This window comes from Lepidothrix coronata, unplaced genomic scaffold (assembly GCF_001604755.1).
Source record: "Lepidothrix coronata isolate B3197 unplaced genomic scaffold, Lepidothrix_coronata-1.0 Scaffold10, whole genome shotgun sequence".
Lineage (NCBI taxonomy): Eukaryota > Metazoa > Chordata > Aves > Passeriformes > Pipridae > Lepidothrix > Lepidothrix coronata.
Window position 1 is genome coordinate 7,205,863 of NW_016690190.1, and position 13,878 is coordinate 7,219,740.

The 13,878-nt window shown below is 36.3% G+C and overlaps 1 protein-coding gene across 14 annotated transcripts in view; it reads left to right on the forward strand.

The window, feature by feature from the left end:
- ERC1 (ELKS/RAB6-interacting/CAST family member 1) overlaps window positions 1-13,878 on the forward strand; it is a 289,654-nt gene that overhangs the window by 74,357 nt on the left and 201,419 nt on the right. For 6 of the 14 annotated variants that reach the window (XM_017804631.1, XM_017804640.1, XM_017804634.1 and 3 more), the window contains exons 4-7: window positions 1,916-1,990; window positions 3,961-4,116; window positions 5,873-5,965; window positions 8,499-8,666. In XM_017804631.1, coding sequence (XP_017660120.1) covers window positions 1,916-1,990; window positions 3,961-4,116; window positions 5,873-5,965; window positions 8,499-8,666 — 492 coding nt within the window. The remainder of the gene's footprint in view (window positions 1-1,915; window positions 1,991-3,960; window positions 4,117-5,872; window positions 5,966-8,498; window positions 8,667-13,878) is intronic. The other 8 variants (XM_017804639.1, XM_017804642.1, XM_017804643.1 and 5 more) reach the window with 2 other exon arrangements.

The window sequence follows — 13,878 nt, forward strand, 5'->3', positions numbered from 1 at the left end:
TAGTGTCCAAAATAGATTTATGGCATATTATGTTTTGACCAACTGTTTTCTCAGTTTCTAAAGGCTCATGAGTTTGTTTTAATTTCTTTTCTGTTATCAAACTGCTTCATTTTATTCTACAATAGTAGGACTGGGATGGTTGTACAGCTGATGTGACAGGAACAGCTGGAGATACAACTTTCTGTATTTAGAGAAAGCTCATGCAATTCAGAATAGGATTCTTTTCACTCTTGGATCTTTCTTCACCTTCTTAAGCTTAAAGAATCATCTTCATAATTACTCCCTTTTTCCCATACATGAGTTTTGAAGTTAGGAAAAGCAGCTTTTTTTTTTTTTTTTAATGGTGAAGTTTGAGGGATTCAAACCCTCTTTTCCTCCCGTCCCATGTAACTTTTCTTTAAGCGGACATGAATTCTAATGTGCCACCACGATCTGACTGGGGTGTCTTCAACTGTTTTTGCTAGTTTTCTCTCCACGGGGTTGAATGGGATTCTTGGAGTTCTGTTCTTTATATGTGTATTCTCAGTAGGTGCTCTCATAGCCAAGCAGAGTGAATTATTTGGTGTTACACCAGTACAGGATGTGTGCTACGATGAGCTTTCCCAAATACTACCTCGCTTATGATGCTACAGACACAAAACAAACCTTCTACTGGCTTTTCTTGTTATTACCATTCATGGACATCAACTTATGCAAATGGTCTTATGCCAGACTTATGCAAAATTCTTCTTGTGGCCCTTGTCATGTCATTAGACATTTCCATCGTGCTCACTTCAAAGCTGTGGAAGGAGACTGAACAGTCTTACAAGTAGTGTTTTCAGGATTTTGAAAAGGACTGTGCAGCTCTACCTCTCTCATTCAAGTAATTAGTCATAAGGAACAAGTTGCATGTCTGACTGCCATACACAATGCTATCTCTTCACCATGTCTATTGACAATATAAGTTTGTAAATGGCTTTGGGGATTTGTCTTTTAGGGAAGCGGGTGGCTAATTGTATTTGGGCACATACACAATTTGTTGTTAGGTTGACTGACATCACAGTTTGTACTCTGTGGGCACCAAAGTATTTTTATGGCATACAAGATTAACATTCTAACAGTATTCACATTCTTACATTTAACATTAGCGTGTGGTGTAAGGACAATACTATTTTAAGACAAAGAAGAAGTTGAATAGTTACTATATTTTTTCTTCTGTGTTCACATTTGTTGTCTTGAAACCCCTGCTTTATATGGTAGAACAAGTTGTTTCAGCTTTCTATCATTTTATTCTTTAGCAAGCAGTCTGAAACATGCTATTTTTGTGAATTTACATCAACATAAATATCACACGGACTTTTGTGTCCTCTTGTCTGTGAGCTTCTAGAACAATGTGCTATATAGTCATGTACTTTTACTAATGCTCGAGGCCCAGGGGAGAAAGATTGTCATCCTGTGTAGTTAAATAATGCTACTCTGGGGTAAAAAATTTGGAAAAAGAGAGTTATCAACAACAGCTGCACCCCATAGCTTGTTGAAATAGAAACCACAGTGCTACTGTTTTCAGTAAACACCTAGTCAAATGAATTACATGTATGTCTTCTGTGAGAAAATATCAAGAGTTTAGATTAGTTTAGCAGGCAGATGATACGCTTTTTGGTAGACTCAGCTGTCATTTCAAGTTTATTTTGAAAGTAGGTAGTCAAAGATGTAGTTTGTGTTGGGCCTTTTTAACTGAGGCTGTGATTATGTTGAGTGAACTTTCGCCTATCGTTTCTTTGATGTGAGAAGTGCTAAAAGAAAATGTTGAACTGGTAACAGCAGAAAGCAGCACCGAGTTGTGCTATGTATTAAAAAGAGAAGCTTCTAGTAGTTATGTTTTTATTGGGACATAATGCCAGTAGTCTAACTCTTGCTTTCTTTTCTGCTGGTACAGGAGATCCATCGTCGATTTGAAAACGCTCCTGACACAGCCAAGACAAAGGCTCTTCAAACTGTTATTGAGATGAAGGTAAATGATTGTGTCTGGGCCACAGTTGATTTTGTTCTCTGAAAAATGGCTTTTCGTATGAAAGGTGACTGACTCTACAAAATACCATATACTTCCCTCAGTCTTCTAATTTAAAATAAGTATATTTACTTTATACTATTTAATTATCTGTATTATTTTATTTATAAATGATCAGTGAAGAGACAGACACAGTAGAAACCTGCCTTCTGTCTGCCTGCAGCAGCATATGTGGATTTCTTTGTTAACTAAAAGTCCATTATATTACAAGAATGGGAAAGATAGATTAGTATGAAAGATTTTTAAGTTTTTATGATGATGTGGGTTCTTTTATTTTTGTATTATCAACATTTGAAATACTGCTTTGCATTTTATGTGTAATGAAGTTGGCAAACTCAACACCCACTTAAAGAATGAAGCATATAGCTAGAAAGATGTCTGTATGTCATCATAAACCTAACTTTTCTAGATGAACTTGCAATTGAATTTTCAAACCATTAACTTAAGTATTTAATGGATTGATGGCAGTTTGCCAGGAGCTCAGGAGCACAATCAAGTGTGTGGTTTACACAGCTTTTTGCTATCATATTTCATATTGTATGGCCCATAAAGTACATCAGACAGGGTTTGGACAAATACAATTAAAAAATTGGAAACTGTCTTTGCAAACTATTCTTTTTTGTATCCCTCCTTTTCTTTTATTTTTGTTCCTTTTTTGCCTTGCAACTTTTTCCATTCCATGTCAGTGTTTTCCATATTCATATGACATCTTTCTACTCTGAAGCCTTTCATTTGCTGTCATTCTTTTATTAGTCATCCTTCTTGTCCGTACTAATGAAAACTAATTGACCATCTGGTAACAATAAGTGTCTTTACTATCAAAAGAGAAACACACCGGCATTTCTGGGAAATGATGTGAGTGCTGAAACTAAATACTGGACACATTTCAACACATCACCTTACTAGCTCTCTAATTTTCTGTTGCAAAAGTTTGCTTTACTGATTTTAACTTAAGCATCAAACATCAAGCAGGAGATCCGATAAGATCTTCATAATGGTCTTTTAGGAAAAACCTTATCTCATGAATGAACACCTGTATGTGAAAATCTTTCATGCTTTTTGTTCAGCTGTTCTTTGATTATCAAATTAAAATATATAAAGGTTTTGTTTGTGAAAGACTGTAGGATAGTTTCGAACCCTACTTCTCTTTCAGGAAAGAATAAATATTCTGGGGAAATTAAATTAAAAAAATTAGACTGCTTTAAGAGATTACAATCCATAAATACATATTCCTGTTCATGAGTATTCATGAAACTCTGTATGCTGTATGAATCTGTTCTTGCTGTTCCTAACACATAAGACTTCTAATGAAAAGTAAGCCAAGTAGACTGATCATCCTGCAAAACTGTGAGGATAATGATAGATTGACTTTTTTATTTTTCTGGATGTTTTTAAAACATGGAAATGTTTTATATGTTGTATGTACGAACCAGAATACTTGACAGATTCTTTACTGCTATATCCAATCCAAACTAGATTGTTGCATCTTTTCCTAGCTTATGGTACCCTTCTGTTTCCATTTGTGACCCCACTTAAATTTCTAGTGGCACAAACCCAATCTTTTGCCATTCTTGCAGTCACACTTGGCTATCCATTCAATTAGAATTAAATTTTTCTAGTTTATGCTGGCTTTGCATTACAAGGCAACTTTTCTTCATATTATTCATCATATACTGTGTCCCTTTCCTGAGCCATGTTTTCTTTCAGTAAGTACTAAACGTTTGCTTTCCTTGGAAGGTAGAAAAAAAATTGAAAAATGAGTATCTGAGCACTCAGATGTAAAGAGTTATAGACTGATTTCTGTAGGAACTTCAGGAGTAAATTTCCAGGGCAGGTACACGTCTAACAAATAATTTCCTTTTTTTCACTCCAGTGCTATGTTAACAAATCATCTGACTCTGTATCATTTTCAGGATTCGAAAATTTCTTCCATGGAGCGTGGCCTCCGGGATCTGGAAGAGGAGATTCAGATGCTGAAGTCAAATGGAGCTCTGAGCACAGAGGAACGTGAAGAGGAAATGAAGCAGATGGAGGTGTACCGTAGTCATTCCAAATTCATGAAAAATAAGGTATTGAGAGAACAAGTGACAGTATTAAGTTAAACTGAGCTTAGCAAACAGATGAGAGAAATTTTCATACTACAACTAGGATTGATTTATGGTCTGGCTTCCCATTCGAGTGCTGGGAAACAGAATTTATTGTGTTCTGCCATTAAGCCACTAAAGTAATTTGTAAATATTTAAGAGAATTTTAGATTCAAATTTGAAAATATGATAATGCTGGCTCAGTAAGGTCAGTGGCCAAAATTCTGCTTTTATTGTCATGCTTGATTTTCTCTTATTTTAGAAAGATTTTGTGTTTATCTTTAGTCCATTGCTAATCCATTGTAGTTCTAGATTTTATTTGGTCTAAAGTCTTTTCAAATGCAGTCTGTTGAAAAAAGGATATTTCTTTCTGCAGCTGTTGTTCTATAACTAGTAGGCCTTGTTATTATATAAAGACTGAAAAGAGCACGAACTGTCACTATAATGGCTTTCCATTTCACTCTCCCTCCAGTAGTGGAGTCAGAATGAGAGTAGATTCTACAACAGTGGTGGTGCCAGCATTAATTTATGTTGTTTGGAATACAGGAGAAATACAGCAGTGAGACGTGTTGATCCTCAGGTATAAAGATGGACACTGACTACTGAATTGTCTGTAGGCAAAAGTGAATTCATTCTTTGTTTCTCAGTCTTTTAGCTGGCCCTAACGATCTTTAATGAAGATTCAGGCCCCCTTGTGCAGTAAATTCAAGTATATTGTGAACAGTCCTGATTTTCTTCATTTTTTTCTGAACTTTTGTGTACTCCCTGTGAGCAGTATGCAAATCCATGGAACAGAGGTTGAAAATGACTCTACTAGGTCCTGAACAATTGTAACCTACTGCATTTGTCCTGCTTGAAATTATTTGTCAAGAAAAGAATGCTGAATGAAATATCTTGGTGAAGTGTTACTTGCCCTGAAGTAGGAACATATACTAAGTATGTGTTTCTTCCACTTGCCTCACACCAGCTCACTGATCTACCTCAAGATAACCACATCTGTTCTTTTATACTTTTGTCCTTTACTCCACTGGGTTGCTTCCAGGAACTGAAGGATACCCCCTTCAAATTAGGAATGGAGACATGATTTGAGCATCTCTTCCTTCCATTATTTCGTCTTTCTTTCTTCTTTCCTTCTTCTCTTGTTGGCAACTCTTCAGTTTCCCTTCTCTTCTCCCTTTGTGAACCTATAGATCTGTTCAGCTACTTGATTTCTGGATCTCTTCTGTCTGTTGTGTCTGCTCATTTATTTTTCCTGCAGAAAATTTGCTCCTTTGTGGTAACTATTTACTCATGACTTGTAACCATCTCCAATCCGGTTGTCCTACCTTGTTTTGTAATTGCACAGCATTTATTTTTTCACTGTTGTATTTTATAGTAATTTGTGTCTGTATCTTGACAATTAACTTTACTCCTCTTAAGTTGAAATATGTCCTTTTTCCTGATGTGTTTTCCTTATGAATTCCAGTTTCAAAACCGTTGGGATAAGTGCCCTATACCTGACATATGGGAACATGACCATAACTATACATCTTTTGTTTCATAATCAAATTCATGTCTGGCAACCTATATGAAATTACACAGATATTAAACTTTTAAGAAGACTTAACAAAGAATGGAAGAGAAAAATGAGTGACCAGTGTTGATTCTTCTGTTCAGTTCTTTGTCGCTTTTAGTTACTTGGACTGGGTAACTAGAAGCTGACAAATAATAAATATTTAAAAGCATAACAATGTCGTGACAGGTAGAGCAACTGAAGGAGGAGCTAAGTGCCAAAGAGGCTCAAGGGGAGGACCTGAAAAAAAGAGTGGCTGGTCTCCAGACCGAGGTCTCTGCAGTAAGATCTATCTTTTGTGTGCAGCGGCCATTCACTGGGGCTTGGTAGCTCTCTGGCTTCTGGAGTAGCTTTTCTTCTCTTACCCTATTAACAACTTGATATAACAAGTAGAACTAACAGCCTGCTCAGCCTTGTAGCTGCCTTTTTGTTCACATGGTTTTGGTGTCCATAAATAACATCACTCTTCGGCTGAACATCTGTATTTGTTTTGTTGGTTCTTTTTAATGGTATGAGCTGTTTGAGCAATAACTTACTCTTCTCTATTGAAGCAGATTTTCAGAAGTGTTCAGCACCCATTTTGGGGCCAGACTTTCAAAGAGGTTTGCTTTTCCTAGTGAAACAAAACTAATTTGAAAACTTGGGTTGAACCCTCTTAACATTGTTCCCCAAAAAATAACGAAAGCTGGATGCTGAACGCTTTTGAAACGGGTTGTTCAATTTTAGCAGCATGAGTTTAAGTTATTCCTTTGCTGTGAAATTAGAGTTTCACTCAAAGGAGGGAACACAGTGTATCACCAAGAAGAGAGGTGTGAGCACTTGATGCTGTCTTAACTTCTCTTGCAATGTGGAATGGTATGTGCTGCACTTTTTCTAAACAGCTTTAGCACATTTGCAGTGTGGGCTTGCAGCTCCGAAATGGGGATTTCTAGAGACAAGACTGTTTGGGTACTACTTGGGAATTTTAATGTAATGACATGTGGTAAACATCTCTTCTGAGATGACCCCAAAAAGACTCTATCTTTTCAAAGAAAGTCCAAAGTGGTTTTGAAAAAGTTTTACTATAGTTCAGGCTACCTACTAATTGGAAAAGTTTGTGTCATCAGAAATTTTTTAAGGAGGCCTTTTTTTGGTTTAGATACTTTAGAAAACATGAGCAGCAGTAAATAATTCATCTCTTCCCAGCTGTTCTGCTGTGCCTGGCAGTATTGTGCAACTGGTGGTATTGGCCAGTGGCTGACTGCAGAAATAATGCTGCTAACATCAATACCTTTGTATTGAATTTAAATAGGTGGCAAAATCATTCTGTGTGCATATCTGCTTTTAAGTAAAAATATAGAAAACCCCAACCTACTATGTTTAAATTAAGTGAACAATAAACTATTGAATAGTTCTATAAATTCGTCTTATACACTTTCCAATTATTCCATTTTTAAAAAACAAGTTTCTGTGAGGTGTTTTTGAGATATGTCATCCTCCTTCCTCGTCTCCTCATTTACACTGTTTCACACTGGAACACAGGAGTACTTGATGACTTATTTTGATGCTATTTTAATACTCTTTGGTAAAGAGTTTTCTTTCTTTAGTAGCCCATTATTGAAACAATGTTGTCAAATAAAACGGCATTTGCTCAAACTTTTTCTCTCAGTTATTTCTACTAGTATGTGCATTTATTCTAATTAATTTTTTTTTAAAAATTATAAATTATACCATTGTTTTGTTCTTAACACATTCCCAAACATGGAGGATGACCTTGACAATTTTTTTTAGTTTGTGATGTCCTTTAATTTCTGTTTTGAAGCATTGGCCTACATACTTTTGAGACCAGGGGATTTTTTTTTTAATGTCACAAACAAAATCGTTCAAGTTAAAAAAGGGAAAACTGTTTAGTTTTTAGAGATATGTCCACCTCTGCTATATAATATATGCAGCAATAAAATATTGCTATTCTGTGAGATCTGTAGGAAGCAAACTAGAAAGTTGGTTACAAAGTTGGACATAAGTCTACATTTAGACTTCCCTGTCCTCTTTAATGAATTTTTTTCTTTTTCTTTTTTTTCTTTTTCCCCCAGATTTAATAAAAATTGTCCCGGGTGATGATTGCACTTAGAAGGACATTTCAGCTTATTTCAATGCTTTATTTTAGCATTTCTTACCGTTTGTCTTTTTAAATAATCCAACCCACATTTGTTAAAATTTGCATTTCTGTACTGATTTAATTTACTAAGTTAAATTTAGGAAACTTCTCCCAAGAAAATGCAATTCCACAAACAGTTTTCATGTTGTTCTGATGTATATTTGCATTTACTTTAAGAAGCCTCCATAAATTAAATCTTAGAAGATTGAAATACTGGTCTTGTAAATAGTGGGGAAAGTAAGGGTGTCTTTACATCTTCTATAAGCATGAGTCTGGATTGATGGGTGGAGAGATGGAGGGAAACTTTCTGATTTGACATTTCAAAGCAAACATCATGCTTCTGAGAGGGGTTCTTCTTGTTGTGGTTCTACTTCATCTTCATTAAAACTTTATCCCTGCTAAGTATCTGGTTTTGGTCAGTCCTTTGGAAGATGAATAAGAACAGATTGCCTCTGTTAAAAAGAACCTCTCTTGAAAAATTGATGCTATTGCTCCCCCATCTTTTTCCTTGTATCCTTTGCTCATGACACAAATTTTTGCTGGCCTTACATTCATAATTCCATGGGATAAGCGGAGAGTATCATACTGTTTGTTGTTAGCTGTGTGTATTTATAGTCATTTTTGTAAAGGAAGATATAAATTATTTCTTCCTTTGCCCGTCTTTTCTTTCTTTTTCAGATTGGTCAGGTGAAACAGGAGCTGTCACGCAAAGACACCGAGTTGCTGGCCTTGCAGACAAAGCTGGAGACCCTCACAAATCAGTTCTCTGACAGCAAGCAGCATATCGAGGTTCTGAAGGAGTCTCTTACAGCTAAAGAACAAAGGGCTGCCATCCTGCAGACAGAGGTGAAATGGGCAACTCTTTAGTTGCTGACTTTTCAGAGATTAAAAAGCATTATTTTGTTTCTTTTTTACTTAGGTTATACAGTCCCACAGCCTTTCAGTACTGCTTGCTCTGAGCACTTTGTATCTTTGATTATACGTTTGATTCTCTAGGCCAGGGGATTGTAAAGACAAATACGTGTGTATGGGTGCTCAGCTGAGCTGGGAGTTGCTGGGGGGATTTGTTTTCAATGACCTTGTAGCTAAAAGAGAGCAGAAAAAGGAAGAGCATTCCAGTAGCACACACCTTGCAGAGGCTTCACTAGTACTGTCAGCGTGTACAGGAACTCTTGCATGTAAGACTGTGCTTACACCTAAAATATGGGCTTTCATGTTCTGTGGTGCATATTCCAAGAGAAAGGAAAAATATTTTCTAAACTGTGTTTCAGTAACAAGTGCTTCATAAATTGCTGTATTGTGTAAGACCCAAGTGTGTATCTGAACATCAAACAGATGCGAAATGGGGCATAAAGGTATTGCTTCTGGACACTCTTGAAGGGCAAGCATGAAATAATGAATACAGACAGCGTTACAATCCCTGAGTTGGAGAATTGTAGTATTAGTGGAAGTCCAAAAGATGGCAGTGATGCATCAAAAACTAGGTGTCCTTACAGCTAAAACAGGAGAAAGCCAAGGGAGCTGTGAAATATGCATGCAGAAAATTTATGGGTGATGCTGGGAGGAAAGTTCCAAATTTTAAGAGTGTAAGAGAATTGATCTGAACTTCTTACCCTCGTGTAGCTTTTCTTTAGCCAAAATCAGTGAATCTGTGAGAGCATGTGGCCTTGTTGACATGCAGAAATCAAGTTACATAGTAAATATCTTTTGATGTTCTAAGATGGCTTTTCTGGTTATACTCAGATTTATGTCAAAGTTGAAATTGCATTAGTGGGTATAACTGTGAAAATGTGCTAGTTTACAATCATAAACCTCTTATTAAATTTGTTCTTTCCTTTTTGCTAGTTCAGGAATGTACCCTGGATTCACCCATGTCTATTTAAAAAAAAAATAAATAATTTACATTTCAAAATATCATTGAAAATGGGTATTATGTAAATAAACATTTTTAGAGGTAAATTGCAGGTTTAAACCATAACAGTGATTGAAAAGAATATAGTTATGTTGAATCATTGTGCAGTATTGTGAAAACCTACAAAGCTAGAAACCCATTTCTCTTCTTACTTTTAAATAATAAATAGTACTTTTCTGCCCATGAAAGATAAGTTCTTGAACAAATACCCTTTATTAGCAAGCTAAAAGACTTCAGTAGAGGGTCATAATTTCAGCTGTTAATGTACTTATACATATTTACTCAAAATGTACAAAATTTAAACAGAATATTTAAAACCAAAAAGACTTGGTTATATACCGTTGATAGGTACTCTTGACAGGTATCCAGAACATTTTGCTTTTATTTTAGCTGAAGGCCAAATTACTTTTTTAATGTAGAAAATTACTGTCTAACTTGTAATATTACAAAATAATCATTGAGAGTATTCATTCTGCACTAGGTGCTTCCAAATGAGGTTCTCATATAGCACCACAATTCAAAACCAAATTGGGTTCTTCCTTCGAAATGTGCAAACTTTTTTTACTAATGAAAAGTGGCTGAAGGGAGTGGGATGGGGGGAAAAGAGAGAGAGATTTTCTGCTTACTGCTTTTAGGTTATTCATGTAATTTGCTCTCAGATATTTTAAGTAAAATGTAACATCTGCAGTTACAGTGAAAGATGATTTGCTGGCTGTCTGTCTGTCAGTAAGGAGCTGCTGTAGCTAAAAGATTAACAATACTGGTTTAGAATGATGTTTTTATCATAGATTTAATGGATTGAATAGTCCAGCATGTTCTCCACAGTAAGATCTAGCAGACTGGTATCAACTTAACACATACAAAGTGTTTGATAAACTGGCTATTCCATTGTGTCAGAGTAGGTATTTAGAATGATTAGTTATGTTTCTAAGAATTTTTATGTAGTACCAAGAAGATATTTACATTTTTTGAAAGATAGTCTTATCTTTTTCATCCTTGTTGGTGTTCTTCTCAGAAAGCTCAACCATTAAATCATCATCTGTCTTCACAAGTGATTCTCTCACGTATAAGGTTGAAACATGTTGTAAATATACAGTGTTGAGATGTTTGTCATTGCATCCTTTTTAAAGGAAAAGATTCCTTTCCATACAAGCATTGTCGCTGGAAATGGGATAGGAATATGAGATCCTGCTTGGGCTCACTTGTTGACAGCACTGGTTAAAAACATAACTAGCTTCTCTCAAGACACCTAGAGAGAGTTGTAAGGAGGAAGAGAGGTGCAGTTTCCGACATATACTGGCAGGCATCTTCATAGGGGATTGATATTTTCAAGTCATATTTAAATAAACATTTTAAAAGAGAATACCTTCATAACCTTTTATTTAATCTTCTGTTAAAGAAACCTGCTTGTAAGTGGGGGTAAATGTTGATATAATATCTCAAAAATGGATTTGCCACCTGCCACCCTAGAACTACAAACAACAGTGAGCTGTTTGTGGGGTGTTTATCTTGAGGGCTATTGGGTGGAGAGGATATTGTGGTTAACTTTTTGATTTGTGAAGAAACCTTTAAAAATAGCTCTAAAATTGTACAGTCATTTTGTAAACAAAACAGAAAATAAGTCAGTATTTATTTCGGAATTAAGGCTTTATCCATATAAAGTTTGTTTTACCTAGTAAGCCCTTTAGCTTAGGTCAGTGCTAGAAGGTATGAAGGTATGTGGCTTCAGTGGGAGGTTACATTAACCAGTGAGAACATTCCCCTTTATTTTTGTATACTGCCCAAGCTGGCATGGTTCTGTAATTGGTCTGTTCCTATGGTAAATTCAGATGAATATTCAGTAGAAAAATGAATCTAGTCCTCTGTAAGTTTTCATTTGCTCTGAATATCTCAGTAGAACATAAATTTTTTTTTTTAAGGATCTTTCTTTATTAGGGCTTATAGTGGTGTTTTGAAAGTATAGCAGAGTCTCCCAAATCAGAGACAGTTAGGGAGTGGATTACCTTTAGTGAGGAATGTGCAAATGGGAGCTGAGTGTCTCTAACAAGACTTATTAGCAGCAGCTACATGAAGACCTGTACTGACACCTGCAAACATGAAGGTCAGCTCACAGAACTGAGTTTGCTGTGTTTAGGTGTTTAATATCTTGTGGCAAAGGTTGTGGAAGAGCATTTGAACTGATTTCTGACCTGAGCAGGCCCTAGAATCAGTATATCTGTCCTGCATTGAGTTTATAACCCCAGCAAGAACCAAACAAGCTCTGCACAAAGCCAGGTGTGTGCTCCTCTGCCCCGTGACATGGTCATGTAATCCTGCTAAGTTGTCCAGGTGTAACTGGAGCTGTGTGTTCATAAAGAATTCACTCACTTCTACAGACCATACTTGGTATTGCTGCAGTCTGGGTAAGGAGGGAAAGAGTCAGCTCTAACATGATTAATAAGAAAGACCAATGTGAAAAACAGAGAATTAAATTAAGTCCTGTGAACTACCGCTGCATTCAAAATCAGTCAATAAACATAGCTTTAAAGTCTTAATTACAGACTATGCTATCAGTAAAAAGGCTTAACTCTTTTTTTTTTGTATTTACATGATATGTTAGCAAGTTAGTAATGAAATGTCACAAAACTGATCCTTTTTAAAATATACTCGTACTTGGAGACTTCACATAAGAATAGCTACTGTAGGTGAAAAGCAACTCTCACACATATACCAAATATAATTTCATGTCTCTGTGCATTTCTCAATTATCTTTGAATTCTGAGTGCTGACATAGAATTACTTAACCTCTGCTCTAAAAAGTGGCTGGCTTCTGTTAGAAACCTTTGCAAGCTCTAAACACACGTTTCAAGATTGGTATTCCATTTGTTCATTTTTCTGCCTTTACTGCCTGTAGTCATACCAACAGAGAATTAGAATTTTGAATTTTACTGTTACAGAGAAATTTGTGCTTTGATAGAGAGTAGGGGAGATTGAAACCTCCGAATTAAGTATGGTTTAGTTCACTGTCTAAACTGATAGTTCAGCCATGGTTTGAACAGGTGACAGGTAGATGAGAAGGAATCACACAGGAAAAGACAACACACTGGGATTTTTTCCCCAAGTGAGAATCAGCAGCGTCATAACCTGATTGCTACAGATCATAACCTGATCCCCCCCTGTACAGTGGGGATGATGTTAAAATCCAGGGAAAAAAAAGTGTGCAACCTAAGTCCTGTTGACTCAAACTCCTGACTCAGTTCTGAAACTCACTGTGGACTTCTGAAAATTTAAGTGATTTCCCTATAGTTTGGGAATATTCTGAAAACTAAGACTGTAACTACACAATCAAGATTCTAAAAAAGGTTTAAGATTAAATTTATAGTAAATATTATTTATTGTGTTCTGGTAGTCATTAAAGCTACTAATGTACTAGATTTTCTCAGAAGTTTGGACTTCTACATGTTTAATGTGTGGCTATACATATTAAGAACGGAGTCAGAGAGTATTATTTGTTGCTGCTAGAAAATCCTGTGAAGACAGATCAATGGTTCCCAACACAGCTTTTCTTATATTGTTCTTACAGTGAAGAAATTCAAGTCTAGTGTGTGGTACCCAGCTGAAGAGAAGCACCTGTACCTAGGAAGGCTGTCGTGTTAAGGTGGCAACCAATGTGCTTATTTTGCTAAAGTTTCATGGGCAATTGGATGATGTGTGCAGGTCAAATTAACAAGCCCATTGTTACACGAAGGACTAGCAGTTGCCTGAGCTGTACTGTGAGATTTTGCTTGCCATGCATAATTAAAGACATGACAGTCTATTACTGTGGAAGCAGATAGGTTAACCCAGGGTTAAGACAACACTATCCAAGACAAGAAGTCAGGACAAGGGGTGTCACACCTCAGTAGCTGTTTGCCTGGTCGTTTCCATGTACAGAGAAGGTCTTAAGCTGGCTCTGTTGAAGTTGGCATCACCTGACTCCCACAGACCTCAATTCTTGTCACTGTGGGAGGATGCCATACATAAACTGAGCTGACATGAATAAACAAGTGCAGTGTTCTGCCAGGAATGGTGCTAAGGTGATCATTGTGTGTCCTGCCAGCCTTTGAAAATACTCTTGAAAGTGTTTTCTATGGTTTCCTAGGCAAGGACCTCACACAAATAAAACCA